A 17,125-nucleotide genomic window follows, 5' to 3' on the forward strand; every position below is an offset into this window, starting at 1 on the left:
AAGGGGGGCCTGATCACACCCCCGAGTGGGCGCCAGTACCCAGCACGCCAGTACTCAGTAGGAAGCTGAGGAAGCTGGGGAAGCCGTTTTCCGCTCTGGTAAAAAGTGGGAAAAGTGGGTGGCAGGGACATATGGATGTAGTGGAGAGATTGATGATTGTGTGAGTGGCTACTGCGGTTTCTGACGCATACCGTTGACCGTCCGGGTGCCCAGGCCAGTAGCAAAGTGCGTGGTGTGAAAAATCCTCTTGTGTCGGCCAGTGAGACCCCTTACTCACTGACCAATTCCCATTCCCTAATTGTGTCTGTCTTCAATTTAGGAGGGAGGCTATGGGTGGTGGGGGAAGCAAACCTTGCACCCCCTTGAGATGTATGTCAAACAAAGAAGGAAAAATGTTTTTCTTTAAAAAGATTCAGAATAGAGAGAGAAAACAGCAAAAAGCTCAAGGTCGAGCTGAGAGGAAAAAAAGAACAAGATCTGAGGCTGTTTATTAGAAAAATTTGCAGGACAGTCTGGCTTTTAACAAAGCGTGGGAGCGTGAGAGTGTAAGGCCGAAAAAGTAGCTGTTAGCCTAGCGCGCCGAGAGGGGGGGCAGGAAAATTGCCCACAACGTTCTGAGTTGTGCAACATCATCACCTCGCCTAATTGAGATAAAATCCCTAAGAAATGGAAACTGAAAATGAAGACCCAGAAGATGAAGGCAAAATAGAAAATAAAGGTGAAGAATCAGCCCCCAGAGCACAGGCTAGACCCCTCTTCGAATGAAAAGTGTGCCATAAGACTGTCCCAAAGCAGAATAAAGCGGAAAGACCACGTTGAAGATCTCTGTCAAGGTAACCGTGTTTAGCTTTGAACTATGTTAGAATTGCATAGAGCCTGTAGCTACTGACCATCAGCTATATGATTTCTAAAGAGCGTAACCATTAAGCTTTTGCCGTGGGATTCCCTGCAATAAAGAAATCTCACTGATTTGAGTGTCCAGTGTTACACTGCCTAAGTGTGTGTGCTGAAGAGACCGAGAAGCCAGACAGCATGTTCCTGGCCAAGCCAAAATCACGCTACTACCATGCTCCTGAAAGCTGCAATAAACTGTGTAAGCTGGGAGACCCAACCTGATTGAGAAGAAAAGAAGATATTGGAGCAACTGTCTTAAAAAACAATGAGATCTGTGTAGCTGGCTGGCTGACGCTGTCAGTGATGTTACAACTTTAAATTAAGGCTGTTTTCCTGTTTGAGACCCCAGCGAAGAAAGCTGACCCGAGTTATTTGTTGCCCGTGCCAAAGCAAGAATTTGGCTGCCCTGTACCTCATCGTGTCCTGTTTTGAGCTTGGGATTTACAAATACAGACAAACTGAGAAGCTTGCCTTTGAAGTCCTGCAAATCACCCCACCGCCTCCCCGAAGATTAATGGCTGCCTGAAAAATGCAAGTATAAAGCGATGCCCATCACCCCCCAGCGTCCTGAGTTTCAGCACTCAGTGTTTCAGTGCTTTCGTGTACCAGGTTAAAATAAAAAAAAGAGTAAGTTTTTAAAATGTCTGTGAGAGAACCTGACAGAAATAAAATAATACAGAGGAGTTGCCCAAGTTAAAGTGTCATGGCTAGAGAGCTGAGCTGTGCCGCTCTGTTTAGACAGAGGCCTTGCTAAAAAGTTAAAGGCCCTTGTCTGTCAGAAGGGGTGTAGGGCCACACTTTCCCTTTTTAAACTGATGCAAAAGTGGAGAGCCTTTGCTGGAAACATCGCATCTTCATTGCCCAGAGCCTTCACTGTTTGCCTCCATCATCATCTGAGCTTTTTAGAGACACTCTGCACATGAACTAAAATTTTAAATTGTCAAAAACTTGCCATGGACAGTGCTGTGAAGCTTTTGATAAACTTGAACTCTCATCGCTGTGGACCGTGTGTCTGTGTTTGTAGTCAGCTCAGTGTACAGCAGGCTAAGTTTGATCTATAACTTTTAGATTTCCTTCTGCCAGAACTCATGCAGCATAGAGTTGCCGATGCAAAAATGGTGACCTAGAACTCTTTGCGTGTGTGGGTATGCCCGTTCCTTGATTTTAATGGGCCCTGAGCTTTCAGCCAGAAGAGCAGTATAATTGCTGGATCTGCTCCATCATGCCTTACCATGCAAGAAGTGTTTTCCATTCATTGTGTTAAATTGCAGAAAAAGTTTGTTGTGTATATTTTATGATTTCTTAAATATCATAAAATATATGTGATATTTGCAGATTAGTGTTAGTTGCAACTCCAAATGATACTAAGTGTGGTTCCCAATGGATGACAAGGAGAAAAGACAAAGTCAAGTAGAGAAAGTAGAAGACAGATAGAGAGGGGAAAAAAAAAAAGAAGAAAAGGCAAGAGGCAAAGAAAAAACATTTGTAGAAAAGAAGCGTGGCCACAGTTGCCCCCAGGGTAAATTAAAAGCAGCTGATTGTGCCTGGAGCTTATTACCTGGGGTAAAGTAGCCACAATAATGTAATAGTTCTTTAAAATGAAGAAAATGTAACTAGAAGGAGAAGAAGAGCCTATCCCAAATGTGTGTCAGTGGGACTAGTGTAAGGCAGAAAAGTTTAAGTAAGTTTAACTTGAAAAAGACAAATAAAGAGACAAGGCTGGTGCATGGATCAGAAAGTTTTATATAAAAAGTTTGAAACATGATCTGCAATACAGGCAGATCAGCAAAAAAAAAAGAAAGCAAAAGAAAGAGAAAAAATTTGTCTTCCCATACTAATAAATAAAAAGTGTTATCAAGCACTTTGGGAAGCGAAGTTGTTTACAGGAAGCTGTGCCTGAGAACCAAACACTTCTAGCCTATGCTGAAAATGCTTGCTAGTGTTGTGCTGCCTCATGGGTAACATGTATGGTATAAATAACCCATTTAGCCCAATAGCTCGTGGTTCAGAGAAGCTGTCTGATCCAACCATTAAGTACGCCTGTGTGCTGTAAGTTACCCAATAAAGTCTCCTTGTAAATAAATCCCCCCCTCGCTGGAATCCCAAAACACAAGTGGGGCTGGAGCGCATCACCCAGTATCAAACCCTGCTATTAAAAGCCATGAAAGCAGGTATGAAGAAGTCAGTTAATATGACCAAAGTGTCTAAAGTGCTGCAAGGTGCCACCGAGGCCCCAGAGCGTACTTAGAGCGTCTTTCAAATGCCTATCGCCAGTATACCTCCCTCAACCCAAAGGCCCAAGAAGACATAGATGAAAGAAGAAAAGAAGAAGACCCGGCAGAGGCAGAAGATTCTTAAAAAAGAACCAGTGTGCCCAGTGTGGACAAGATAGACATTAGTAGCATGAATGCCCAAATAAAATAAATCAAATACACAAAGAAAAAAACCAAAGGGGCCAGAATGAGCGAAAAGAGAGACAGCTTGAGAAGGGCCGTGACATTGACTGTGAGGGGCCGTGACATTGACTTCATAATTGACACTGGAGCAGCATCAAAAGCAAGCAAACGTTAGCCTTAAACAAGAAGTTCAAACACTGAGCAAAGTTCTTCAAGCCCAGCTTCGCTTTGTCTTAGAAGATAAGCCATTCCCATCACAAAAGTTCATCCTTTCCAACCAAGAGTTAAAGTATGAGTTAAAGAGGGAAAAATAACCCTTTGACTCCCAGATAGAGAAGACTGAAAACTGTCATACTTTCCACCCCCACAGCTATGAAAGCAGCTGGAGTTAAACCCTGGATACATTGGACACGAGTCAAGAGAGCGAGAGGGGAGAGTAGACTGTAAACAGAAATCCTGAAAATCCTTTAAACATCATTCTGAAAAAGCAGTAAGAAGACTCAGGCTAGACCTTACTGTAGACACACCGGGAGACTGTCCCCCTGCGTACGGTTAGACCTGCAACTAGAGAATTGAAGAAGGGGACTAGACCCTACTGCAGCTTGCCAGGTGAATAGCTGCCCAGCGTACGGTCAGATCCCAAAGAAGATCAAACATGTGTGTTGTAGTGTTAGTAGTGTTGCATTGTGTTTCCTTAATAAGGTGCAAAAAGGGGGGCCAGCCCCTAGAAAGAGAAGTTTGTCCCAGTGATTTGCTGATAATTACTGGCTTCACCTGGCTAACATCACGAGAGTAAAACATTTTTGTTTGCCAAGAGGTATACCTGCAAACAGGCTTATTAGCTCTTGCCTAATACCTGTCTGTAGACATCCTGGAAAAATTAAAAAAGATACCATGTTAAGAGTTTATGGTGTAAGTTTAACTTATTCCCAAAATGCTAATTGGGGCGTGGTTGCAAAGATCCTACCCCCTACAGAGTTCACTCTACGCACCCCCATCATTGCTGAAACAAATGCTACGTGTGCACAAATGCTTAATTGTCAAAATTTTTTCCAGAAAATACAAAGCTATCCCTGGCCCCCTTCCACTGTAATAAAACTCAAAACATATCTTTTAATGATGCCCACATACTTTTGCCTCATAGATGGTTTTAGACATGTAGTTCCCGCACTTGGTCATTCATTCCTGCCAACTTGTCTAATAACCACCCATGTTGCCTCAGCCGCCAATTGAACTGGTGCCAATTCTTCCCCTGTAGCCCGAGAAAATCCGTCAACGGCAGCCTCGAGCACTCCAACTAACTAAAAATTGTAATAGTCATGTGCAGTTATATTCTGACTCAGAAAAATTGGCCTTAGCAATGTCACTGGTTAAGGTTCCAGGTTTAGCCTTGGCTGACGGTCTAGAAATCAACCGGTTAGCTTGCAGCTTAGCCAAAAGCATAAATGCCACCTCACGAGCATTGTCATTGTTAAATAAAAAGCTGCGTGATCTAAAAGGTGCAGTTCTAGAAAACAGAGCTAGTATAGATTACCTCTTCCTTCTTCATCATTTAAGTTGTGAGAAACACCAAAAGCTCTGTTGTTTTAACTTAACTGATAATGGCAATGCTGTAGATAAACAAATCAACAAGCTGCACAATATAGGAGCGTACAAAACAGTAAGACAAAACAATTAGCTAAATTAGTTAACCCCTTGGCTTCCAGATCTTAGCTGGCTTGAAAGCATTGTTCATCCTAATTCTACCAGTGTTGTTCATAAAGATACTGTTATGTCTCTGCGTTCCTTGTCTTATGTGCTGTTTAACCAATCTAGTTTATGTCTCAGCTAGTAAAACTGCTGCCCTCTACGCTCTAATAGCCCAACAAGAGGCTAAGTAATATGTATGTCACAAAAAGCTTTGTATGGTTATCAGAAATGCTATAATTGTAATGAAATTATGCATTTAAGGGGGGAAGACAAGTCTTCCTGAAGACAAGCCTGAAGGCAGAAAGTCCCACAAACAAGCAGCAGCTGAAGGCAGCTGCAGGAAAGGCCTGGCAAAGCATCTCGAGGGAGGAAACTCAGCATTGGGTCATGTCCATGGGTTCCAGGCTTCAGTCATTGACTGCAAAGGATTTTCATCCAGGTATTAAAGGTGACCTTTAAGTTTGAAATGATGTTGGTTTGTTCCATTACTTATGAGCCACCAACGATGGGGGGGGGGGTGTATGCCACTGGCTGTACTTCCTGAAAGGTTAGTGCCCCACTTTTGTCACACCCCTTGAATTACAGCTGAAAGTCCTGATTTTGCTCCCATCTGGGTGTGTTTCCTTTCAACTTCAATGTGGTGGCGTACAGAGACCAAGTGCCAAAACAGTTATTCTTGTTCCAATATTTCTGGCCCTGACTGTAATTCCTGGAGGATAAGGCTATCTATGGCTACGAGTCTTGATGGGTCTGTGCTACCTCTAGTATCAGAGGCACTAAACCAATGTACACGGGTTGCTGGGGAACATGGGTGGGAGAGTACTGTTGCACTCATGTCCTGCTTGTGGGTTTCTCATTGGGGCATCTGATTGGCCACTGTGGCCAGCTCTGAGCCCCCTGGCACATCCTCCCAAAGGTCCCCCCACTCACCCCTTGAATAAAGGCAGATGTCTGGAGAGGGGAAAGGGTCTCTTCACCAGGGTGGGTGACTCTTCAAGAACCCTGGGGCAGAGGAGGCTCCATGCAAGCCAGGACTCAGACACTCCAAGCTCCATATGCTATGGGAGGGACCTAAAGGCTCCAGCAGGGAAAGAGGCACAGAAGGAAATCAGCAGAAAACCGACCCTGACAGACCTGGAAAAGATACAGAAGAGGGCCACTCTGCCGATCAGGGTGGGGCAGGGGGCTGGACTATCTCCCTCGTGGACTGTGGGAATGTGCTGTGGACATAATATACCTCAACTTCAGCAAAGCTTTCAACAAAGTGCCCCATGATATCCTGATGAGCAAACTAGCTCAAAGTGGGCTAGATGAAACAACGATCCGGTGGATCCACAGTTGGCTACAGAATCGGACTCAAAGAGTGCTTCTCAATGGGACCTTCTCAAACTGGGGAGAGGTAACGAGTGGGGTACCGCAGGGCTCAGTCCTGGGCCCAGTGCTCTTCAACATTTTTATGAATGACTTGGAGGAGGAGGTGCAGGGAATGCTGATCCAATTTGCAGATGACACAAAATTGGGCGGGATAGCTAATACTTTGGAAGACAGAAACAAAATTCAAAGTGATCTGGATAGACTGGAGCCCTGGGCAGAAAACAACAGAATGACATTTAATAGGGATAAATGCCAAGTTCTGCACCTCGGAGAAAGAAACCAAATGCACAGTTACAAGATGGGGGATACGTGGCTCAACAACATTACAAGCGAGAAGGATCTTGGAATTGTTGTCGATCACAAGCTGAATATGAGCCAACAATGTGGTGTGGCTGCAAAAAAGGCCAATGCTCTTTTGGGCTGCATTCATAGAAGCATCGCTTCCAAATCCCGGGAAGTACTCGTTCCCCTCCACTCAGCACTGGTTAGGCCTCATCTGGAGTACTGTGTCCAGTTCTGTGTCCAGTCATTCCGGGTGAATGACTGGCTACGAAGGTGGTGCCGACGAGAGAGATTTGGATTCTAGGACCACGGGCTATACTTCCTGGAAGATGGGCTGTTGGCTAGGGATGGGTTGCACCTCACAAAGGCTGGGAAGAATGTGTTTGGCCACAGCATGAAGAAATTCATCAGGAGGGCTTTAAACTGAATCCTACGGGGAAGGGAGATGTAATGTTGGGGGTAACAATGGACGTAGGCGCATGCACTGCAATGGAGAGAACAGCTCTGATAGCGCCCAATAATAGTCTTCAGACACATGTAGGAAGAAAGCCAGACTATGAAGCACATGGTCTTCGATGTCTATATACTAATGCCCAGAGTATGGGAAACAAACAGAACGAACTTGAACTCTTAATACAGGAGGGAAATTATGACTTGATAGGTATAACTGAGACTTGGTGGGATGACTCTCATGACTGGAATACAGCAGTTGAAGGATATAACTTGTTCAAAAAGAACAGGAGGAACAGAAAGGGAGGCGGGGTTGCACTGTATGTGAAAAATACATATCTCTGCACAGAAATACAGGAGGAGGAGCTTGGTAGCCCCATCGAGAGCATCTGGGTTGAAATAAATGGAGCAAAGAATAAAAGGAACCTGGTGGTCGGAGTCTACTACCGGCCACCCAATCAAGGAGAAGACAAGGATGAAACTTTTGAAAAGCAAATAGCCAATGTTTTAAGGAAGCATGATGTAGTAGTAATGGGGGACTTCAATTTCCCCGATATTTGTTGGGAGACAAATTCTGCAAAACATGGCCCCTCCAGGAAATTCCTGACTTGTGTGGCGGATAACTTCCTCCTACAGAAAGTAGAGGAAGGAACTAGAGGATCGGCTATCCTTGACTTGATCCTAACCAACAGAGATGACTTAGTGGATAAAGTAGCAGTTACAGGAACTCTGGGGGAAAGCGACCATGTTGTACTTGAGTTCTTGGTTCTAAGGGAAGCAAAAGCCGAGTGTACTCAAACGCGTACCCTGGATTTTAGGAAAGCTGATTTTAATAAACTCAGAACAATGATCAGTAAGGTCCCATGGCAAACAATGCTAGTGAGAAAAGGAGTCCAAGATGGGTGGGAACTTTTAAAAAAGGAAATTCTCAAGGCACAATCACAAACAATTCCAACAAGAAGAAAAGGTGGAAGACAACAGAAGAAGCCAATGTGGCTTCACAAAAAGCTTAGGGATGACCTGAAAACAAAAAAGGACACATATAGGAAGTGGAAAGAAGGCCAAGTAACAAAGGAAGAGTACAGGCAGGTAGCACAGAATTGCAGGGATGGCGTCAGGAAGGCTAAAGCGGAGAACGAGGTGAGGTTAGCGAGGGATGCTAAAAACAACAAAAAGGCTTTCTTCAGCTACGTGCATAGTAAAAGGCAGAGGAAAGAAATGGTGGTTCAGCTATTAAATAAAGATGGCAAAATGATAACAGATGACAAAGAAAAGGCAGAGGTGCTCAATTCCTACTTTGGCTCAGTCTTCTCCCAAAAGAGGGTCTATGACCCCCCTGGCAAAGGCGAAGTACAGGCTGAAGGGGCAGGATTGCAGCTTGAGATCGACAGGCATATGGTCAAGGAACACCTCATTACTTTGAATGAGTTCAAATCTCCAGGGCCAGATGAACTGCATCCTAGAGTCATAAAGGAACTGGCAGAAGAACTCTCAGAACCGCTGTCTATTCTCTTTGAGAAATCATGGAGGACCGGGGAAGTGCCAGATGACTGGAGGAGGGCTAACGTTGTCCCTATCTTCAAAAAGGGTAAAAAGGAGGAACCTGGGAACTACAGACCAGTCAGTCTGACATCAATCCCTGGAAAAATTCTGGAGCAGATCATAAAGCAATCCATCTGGAAGCACCTTGACAACAATGCCGTGATTACTCGAAGCCAACATGGATTTGTCAAAAACAAGTCCTGCCAGACAAATCTGATCTCATTTTTTGATCAAGTCACCTCCCTTGTAGACCGTGGGAATGCTGTAGACATCATATACCTCGACTTCAGCAAAGCTTTGGACAGAGTGCCCCATGATATCCTGATGAGCAAACTTGCTCGAAGTGGGCTAGATGAAACAACGATCATGTGGATCCACAGTTGGCTACAGAATCGGACTCAAAGAGTGCTTATCAATGGGACCTTCTCAAGCTGGGGAGAGGTAACGAGTGGGGTACCGCAGGGCTCAGTCCTGGGCCCAGTGCTCTTCAACATTTTTATTAATGACTTGGAGGAGGAGGTGCAGGGAATGCTGATCAAATTTGCAGATGACACAAAATTGGGAGGGATAGCTAATACTTTGGAAGACAGAAACAAAATTCAAAGTGATCTGGATAGACTGGAGTGCTGGGCAGAAAACAACAGAATGGCATTTAATAGGGACAAATGCCAAGTTCTGCACCTAGGAAAAAGAAACCAAATGCACAGTTACAAGATGGGGGATACGTGGCTCAACCACACTACGAGCGAGAAGGATCTTGGAATTGTCGTCGATCACAAGCTGAATATGAGCCAACAATGTGATGTGGCTGCAAAAAAGGCCAATGCTATTTTGGGCTGCATTAATAGAAGCATCGCTTCCAAATCCCGGGAAGTACTAGTTCCCCTCTACTCAGCACTGGTTAGGCCTCATCTGGAGTACTGTGTCCAGTTCTGGGCACCACACTTTAAGAAGGATGCAGACAAGCTGGAGAGGGTTCAGAGGAGGGCAACAAAGATGATCAGGGGACTGGAAACAAAGCCCTATGAAGAGAGACTGAAAGAACTGGGCATGTTTAGCCTTGAGAAGAGAAGACTGAGGGGAGATATGATAGCACTCTTCAAGTACTTGAAAGGTTGTCACAGAGAAGAAGGCCAGGATCTCTTCTGGATCATCCCAGAGTGCAGGACACGGAAGAATGGGCTCAAGTGACAGGAAGCCAGATTCCGGCTGAACATCAGGAAAAACTTCCTGAGTGTCAGAGCAATACGGCAATGGAACCAATTACCTGGGGAGGTGGTGGGCTCTCCCACACTGGAGGCCTTCAAGACGAGGCTGGACAGCCATCTGTCAGGGATGCTCTGACTTGGTTTCCTGCACTGAGCAGGTTGGACTCGATGGCCTTGTAGGCCCCTTCCAGCCCTACTATTCTATGATTCTGGGCACCACACTTGAAGAAGGATGCAGGCAAACTGGGGAGGGTTCAGAGGAGGGCAACGAAGATGATCAGGGGACTGGAAACTGGGCTCAAGTTCCTGCCCCGGAGCCCACTCGCGCCCGCTGCCCCGCCGGCGGAAGGGGGGCCGCGCGGCCCAGGCGGCGGCGCGAGGCGCGCGGAGGGCGGGCGGGCGAGCCGAGCGCGCGGGCGCGGGGCTGGCGACTCGGGGCGCCGCCGCCGCCCGGCTCCGCTGCAGGGCTGCAGTGCAGCCTTTGCCGATTGCCTGGCCGTGACGACGGGAGCGACAAGCTGCCCGTCGCCCGGACGCGCGCTCGGATCTTCCCGGCTGCTTTCACTGTCGCACGGACTGCGCCGCAACGCGACGCGAGCGTGCCACGCGCTCAACACGCAGCGGCCGGGCTGCCGCAAGCCCGGCCTCCCCCCCGGGCCGGGCCGGGCCGGGCCGGGCCGGGCCTCTGTGGCCCGCCCGGAGAGCTGCGGCTCCGGGGCGCTTTAGAAGCGCCGCGCAGAAAGAGAGAAAGGGCTGCCCGGGAGGGCGACGTGTAGCTGCTACAGGCGCCCGAGAGATCGCGCGCAAGGCCCGGCCCGGCCCGGCCCGGGCAGCGGCGCGGCGCGGCGCCGGCTCCCTCCGCGGGCGCCCGCGGGCCCGGCGGCCGCGCCTCTCCGCGCCTTCCTCGGGCCGCTTCCGGGCTCTGCCGGAAGCGGCCCGCGCGCTCCCCTCCGCGGCCATGGCGGGCGCCGGCGCGTCGCTGCGGGTGAGCCCGGCCGCGGGCTGCTGGCGGGCCGCGGCGCCGGGGCCTGGCGGGCTGCTGCGGGGCGCCGAGGGCAGGGCGCGCGGCCTGCGGACCCGGCCTCTCGCGGGCGGGCTCCCGCGGCCCAGCCCGAGCTGCCGCCCGGCCGGCCCCGTTGGCAGGCGCAGGCCCGGCCCGGCCCCTCGGCCGGCCGCGCGGGGCAGAGCCGCGGCCCGCCGGGCAGGGGAGGAGGGCCTTCTCCCAGGGAGCCTTTGCCGAGGAGGGCGCCCGCCGAAGCCCGGGGCCGCTGCAGGCCCTGCGGGGCCGGCGCGCCTCCCGCAACCTCCTGCTGCGCTTGGCACCTTCAGACCCGGGAAAGCCAGGCGCTTTCCAGCCTCGTTTTTTGCTGGAGTTGCTCTTTATTCCGGTGTTATTTGGTGGTGGTGGTGGGGGAGCAGGGGCTATGTGGGCCCCCAGAGCCATCTTGCGACTTGAGCCTGCAATCCAGAATTAATCAATTTGTTTATTTTATTTGATCCCCACCTTTCTGCTAGGAAATCGCAGCCAAAGTGGGTAAAAACTATCATAAGAATAAGGGCATAAGTACAACAATCCCCAACAAATATGTTACAGGCCCAGAGCTCTAGTGCCCGGGGGGGGGGAGCGCAGGGGGCGGGGGTGTGGCTCGGGGAGCCCATCGCCTCGCTCCTGTAGGGGTCAGGCAGAGTCTCCCCCTCTCTGCTCCCCAGCAGCGCATCAAGGAGGCAGCTGGGATTCTTGGCGGCGGCGGCCTCATATTCATCTCATACCTGGTGGCCAAGGGAGACGAGAGCTTCTACTCCAAGCGGATGATGCCTGTTCTGCAGAGGCTGGTGGGCCCCGAGACAGCCCACACGCTGGCCGTGCGCTTTGCTGCCCTGGGGATTGTGCCGTGTTGCGGCCAGGCTGACTCAGAGGCCTTGGTGCGTAAAAGCCGGGGGTGGAATGGAGGGCTCTGGCTAGCCAGGCTCTGCTCCTCAGGTCTGAGCCCTTAGCACCACTGCCATGCAGAACTCTCCCACTCAGTGCCTGCAGGATGGAGCCTCGTCTTCCCCCCTGCTGGCTCCAGGTGCAGAACTGTTTTTTTCTCAGGAGGTGGAAGTCTTTGGGCGGCGATTCCAGAACCCCCTCGGCCTGGCTGCTGGCTTTGACAAACATGGAGAGGCTGTGGATGGGCTCTACAAGATGGGCTTTGGCTTTGTGGAGGTGGGGAGCGTCACCCCTGAGCCCCAGGAGGGGAACCCCAGACCCCGGGTCTTCCGGCTGCCAGAAGACCAGGCTGTCATCAACAGGTGGGGGGCCGGGGTGGGGCAGGGAGTTGGCCGGCCCCTCCTACAGCGGAGGGGCGGGAGAGGAGAGGGAATGTGGCCAGTAGCACACTGGGAGGGGGATCCACTTAAGCCTCTCTGCCACCTCATAGGTATGGGTTCAACAGCCACGGGCACGCGGTGGTGCAGCACAGGCTTCAGGCCCGACGAGAAACGCAGCGTCTGCTCAGTGAAGGTGAGGTGGGTTGCATCCCCCCGCTGGCGAGTCATGGGACAGCCCTGCCCCCGGTACTTCTGCTTTCATGGTACTTGCTTGTGGCAATTGCACGATTTTCCCCCTCCCCCCTGGCCAGTCTCTAGTGAGGCTTTCAGGGAGCCCAAAGTTGGACTTCCGAGGGTGGGGCAGACCAGGCCTGGCGTAGCAGGGTCCAGCCGGCTGGGCAGGGCTGACTGGAGGGCGCCTGGATCCTGCCCAGGTCTCTTCCCTGGGCAACTCCGGTGTCGGTGGCGATGCCGCCTGAGCGTTCCACAGCCCCTGCTGTGGCCCCAGCGCTCTCCCAGTGGGCCTGTCTCTTCTGCTGCCCCTCAGGAGGCTTTGGGGCTGCCTGTCCGGCAGGCCAGCCCTTCTGAGTGGCCGCTATCTGCGTGTGTCTTCCCAGCGGGGAGGCCCCTCGGAATCAACCTGGGCAAGAACAAGGCCTCAGTGGACGCCGCAGCTGACTATGTGGCGGGAGTGCGGACGTTAGGCCCCCTGGCTGACTACCTGGTGGTGAACGTGTCCAGTCCCAACACGCCGGGGCTGCGGGCCCTGCAAGGGAAAGCAGAGCTGCGTTACCTGCTGGCCAAGGTGGGTGTCCTGCTCTGGGCACTGCCATCCTCCGGGTCAGCCCCCAGGCACTCTTCTGTTCAGCTGCTGGGCTGCTGAGCTCCCATCGGCCCTCTGGCACCCCCTCCTCCCCGGGCAGAGGGCCAGCCGCTGCCTGGGGCAGAGGGCAGGCCTTCGTCTGCCCCAGCTCAGCGGGCACAGAGCGCCAGAGATCACGGCACCCACACTGCCATGTTGCACCGGGGAGGTGCGCTTCTGGCGTGTGGGCTGGCGCATGCCAGAGAGCCCCCAGTGTGGCCTGGCCTCTGAGCCTGCCTGCCGGGCTTGGCCAGTGGCGGGGCCACAGAGCCGTTGGAGGCATGCTCTGCCTGGCTGTGCCCCAGTTGCTCTGAAGAGCTGCCACTCTGGGCTTGCTGGGGAGGGACTCCGGAAGGCAGTCTCTGGCTTGTGCCCTTCTGTGCAGGGCGTGTGTGCCCACAGCTGCATGCCCGCCCTGACAGGTACTGGCCGAGAGGGATGCCCTGACATCCGAGCGCAAGCCGGCCGTGCTGGTGAAGATCGCACCAGACCTCACGGCCCAAGACAAGCGGGACGTTGCCAGTGTCGTGTGTGAGGTGCTGCGGGTGGGATGGGAAAGCGCCCCCTCCCCGCCAGGGCCCCCAGATGTGGCTAGAGTGCAGCCCCCTGGCCTCAGCCACCATCGCCCCCGACATCCCGGTCCCTGCTCCAGCCCCCCCCCCCCCACGGCCTCCTCAGTTCCTGCTGGCCTGGCCTGCCTTGCTGTAGAGCAGTGACCCCCCCAGGCTTGGGGGCGGGGTCTGCCTTGCAGGTTTGGTGGCTCCAGTGGGAAAGCAACACCTCTGGTGGACTTCTCACCGTAGCCACGGCTTCCTTTCCCCAGCTCGGCGTGGATGGGCTGGTGGTCACCAACACCACCGTGAGCCGCCCCAGCACTCTCCGGGGGGCTCTCCGGAGTGAAGTCGGGGGGCTGAGCGGGGCTCCCCTCCGCCAGCTATCTACTCAGGTGGTTGGCGAGATGTACTCTCTCACTCGAGGTAAGGGGCAGCGCCATGTGGGGGGAGACCCAGAGGGCCACGCCGCCCACCTCCTCCCCCGTGACCGGCCCATTTTGCCCCCAGGACGCATCCCCATTGTGGGCGTGGGTGGGGTCTGCAGCGGGCGAGACGCCCTGGAGAAGATCCGCGCAGGGGCCTCCCTGGTGCAGATGTACACGGCCCTGACCTACAGCGGCCCCCCCGTGGTGGGTGCGGTGAAGCGAGAGCTGGAGGCGCTCCTGAGGTGAGTGGAGGGGCCGCTCCCAGCCACAGCAGTAAGACCCGCTGGCTGGGCGTTGGGGGCCATTGGGCGAGCAGGATTCCGGCAAGGCATCAGCCAAACACGCTGTATTGGGGTCGTGCAGGTCAGGAAGCTCAGCAGAAGGGGGTTTCCCCAACCGAGAGCTGAGCAGACCAGGAGGGCCCCTTGGGCCCTGGAAGTGTCCACACCTTACCTACCTAGTCCGGCTGGGTTCCTTCACGGCCTGACTATGTACCGATATTCTGTTTACGCTGTGAGAAGGACACCCATGCTGTCACTCTCTCGTCACACTTTGCATCATTGTCAACTTTCTAGTCCTCACAGCTCGAGTTCTGTGCTTGTCCGGCCCCACCTCTTCCTCCCCACTTGAGCAGTCATGTGCCCCTTGTCTTGGTCTCTGGTCCCATATTCTTGCCAGCCTGCCACCCTCTCCTCCAGAGCTTCTGCCCCCCTCCCCTGCCTTAGCTACATTTCTCTGTTCCCAGTTATCTCCTCCCACTCCTCTTTGGCCCAAGACCACCCTTTCTGTGGGGGCGTCAGTGTTCCTGCTGTGCTCCAGGCTGTTCTGTCGCACGGTTGCTAGCATAGCAGCTGTGACATTGGTATCCACACCAGTCTACCGTCTTTTCAGGCCTGCCTGCTGTCCCCACCCCAACATACAACACAGAGCCTGTTTTTAATTAAGTTTACCTGCACGGCTGTCTTCTTGAGCGTCACTCTCATAAAAAAATACACTCAAGCAAAAGGTGAAAATGGGGTTGCTGCAGCTGGTGCAGCTTGTCCTAGGTTTCCTGTGTTGAATTTGTGGGTCACCAGCTCTCCCCACTTTGAAGACTAAGGGTTGATCTACCCTACAGGAATAACCACTCCTGGTTGCCTGCAGTAGCTGGGGTGGCATGTTCAAACTAGGGCATGGGGTGGTGTCAAAGTGCACATGGGCATTGTTTGGGCGGAGATGTATTCTCCCAGGCTTCAGGAAGAGTGAGTGGAGGACTGGGGAGGTGGGGGAGCAGGCTCTGCTAGACGGGTAGCTCCCACCGCTGTGTTCCTTGCTTTGCGCAGAGAGCAAGGCTTCCGAAGCGTTCAGGACGCCGTGGGTGCAGATCACGCCTTCTGAGGACTCCTGGCATGGGCTTGGTGCGATGGCAGCAACTTTCTTGGGCACAGAGATGTCGGCTGGCCCTGGGCAGGCAGAGGGGCTCAGAGGCCTCTGGGGTGTGTGTTGCTTGCAATCCAGCTTGCCGGCTTCTCTCGGCTTGCTCTCCTCCTGGTGAGGGGGCTTCTCCAGTATCACCTGGGGTCACAGTTCCCCTGGCCAGGCAGGCAGGCAGAATGACTTTGCCTGTCCCCTCCACGGACTTCCCTCAGCTGGTTCTTCCCGCAAACACGTGTAGCCTGGCTCTCCATGTCCCTGGCACAGAGTGAGCAAATACTGGCAGCAGCTGAAGGAGCTGGCGTCTTTGATCAGAAATCTTGTCGCAGCGGAGGGGGTGGGGGGCTCCTGTTTAGTGCTGCATATCCTCAGGCCAAGATGAAGATCCAGAGAAATTCCCTTGGCTTGCTGAGGACCAGGACAGTTGGTTCTGCAGTATGTGGAGGGAAAGGGAAGTCCTTTCTGAGGGGGTTTGGAGGGGGGCACAGCCAAAATATCCCCCCGTCTGCTTGATGCCAGTGGACCGCCCAGTGGCCTTGAGCTTTGGAGGCTTGTTGCCACAGCCATGGGGGGTGGGGGTGGGGAGGCTGTGCCAGCTGGGCTCTGGGAAGGGGTGGCGCAGCATGTTCTGCGTGGCCTGTGCTGCGGGGCCGGCCCTGCTCCAGACAGCCATTTCCACTGGGTGGACCTTTGAATAAAGCCATCGGTTTTTCCTCAGTGGCATGGTTGAAGTTCCATGATGGACACCAGCAATCAACAGGATCAAAATCAGTGGCAAGAAAAACAGCCATCTCGTCATCATTGGTAGTCCATTTATTTATTATTAACATTTGTATACCACTTTATCTGCTAAAAAGCTATCAAAGTGGTATACAAGTTTCAAACAACACAACCTTAAGACAAGAACATTAAAGAATATTAAAGTTACATATTTTGAAAAGCTACACCGAAGAGCTGTTATTAAAAGCAAGCCGAAGGGAGGGTGTCTCTTGTGTTGCCTCTGGGTGATGGCCAGGCTTGGGGGTGGATCTGGCCACGGAGAATGCCTCTCCATGTGCCCTGGAGGAGCAGCTTGGGAAAAGGGCGCCATCTCTGGGGCAGCAGAGCTTGAGGGCCTTTGTGCGAGGGTGTGTGTGGGGAGGCTTTCTTTTGGGAGGAGATGGCTGAAGTTGGCTTGGCAAAGCTATGGTTTTCCCAGTAGTAACGTATGGCTGTGAGAGCTGGACTATAAGGAAGGCTGAGCGCCGAAGAATTGATGCGTTTGAACTGTGGTGCTGGAGAAGACCCTTATTCCCCTGGACTGTAAGGAGGTCAAATCAGTCAATCCTAAAGGAAATCAACCCTGAGTGCTCACTGGAAGGACAGATCCTGAAGCTGAAGCTCAAATATTTTGGCCACCTAATGTGAAGAGAAAACTCCCTGGAAAAGACCCTGATGCTGGGAAAGACTGAAGGCAAAAGGAGAAGGGGACGGCAGAGGATGAGATGGCTAGATAGCATCACTGATGCAATGAATATGGGCTTGAGCACGCTCCGGGAGAGAGCGGAAGACGGGAAGGCCTGGTGTGCTATGGTCCATGGGGTCATGAAGAGTCGGACATGACTGAACAACAACAACCAGCCTCGAGCTGTGCCTGGTTAGCCAGCCTGGTCTTGCAGCAGGCCCCATGTCTGTAGAAGGGTCGTGGGATGCCCACCTCCTGACGAGGCTTGGCTTCCTCTTGTAC

The 17,125-nt window shown here is 52.4% G+C and overlaps 1 protein-coding gene across 7 annotated transcripts; it reads left to right on the forward strand.

Moving 5' to 3' along the window:
* The first annotated feature begins 647 nt into the window (after positions 1–647).
* DHODH (dihydroorotate dehydrogenase (quinone)) lies at positions 648–16,343 on the forward strand. Of its 7 annotated transcripts, none has more exons than XM_084812570.1 (10): positions 648–833; positions 5,241–5,418; positions 11,546–11,758; positions 11,928–12,127; positions 12,256–12,338; positions 12,763–12,950; positions 13,430–13,543; positions 13,831–13,984; positions 14,069–14,228; positions 15,309–16,343. In XM_084812570.1, exons 3-10 carry the CDS (start codon positions 11,645–11,647, stop codon positions 15,361–15,363), a joined length of 1,068 nt encoding a protein of 355 aa, XP_084668696.1. In that variant the 5' UTR covers positions 648–833; positions 5,241–5,418; positions 11,546–11,644; the 3' UTR covers positions 15,364–16,343. The 7 variants fall into 7 exon arrangements, 5 of the variants coding, with proteins under 5 accessions (XP_084668696.1, XP_084668691.1, XP_084668694.1 ...); XR_014784686.1 differs by lacking the exons at positions 648–833; positions 5,241–5,418 and adding an exon at positions 10,763–10,820 and having other exon boundaries at positions 15,309–15,461; positions 16,118–16,343; XR_014784687.1 differs by lacking the exons at positions 648–833; positions 5,241–5,418 and adding an exon at positions 10,763–10,820 and having other exon boundaries at positions 11,549–11,758; positions 15,309–15,461; positions 16,118–16,343.
* Positions 16,344–17,125: the final 782 nt, after the last annotated feature.

This window comes from Heloderma suspectum, chromosome 8 (genome assembly GCF_057233095.1).
Source record: "Heloderma suspectum isolate Gila_16-S chromosome 8, 16-S_ref, whole genome shotgun sequence".
Lineage (NCBI taxonomy): Eukaryota > Metazoa > Chordata > Lepidosauria > Squamata > Helodermatidae > Heloderma > Heloderma suspectum.

Coding starts and splice junctions, on each gene's coding strand:
- DHODH (XM_084812565.1), top strand. CDS start 10,794: ATGGCGGGCGCCGGCGCGTCGCTGCGG. Junction 11,759..11,927: donor AGGCTGACTCAGAGGCCTTG/GTGCGTAAAAGC, acceptor TTTTTTTCTCAG/GAGGTGGAAGTCTTTGGGCG. Junction 12,951..13,429: donor TGCGTTACCTGCTGGCCAAG/GTGGGTGTCCTG, acceptor CCGCCCTGACAG/GTACTGGCCGAGAGGGATGC.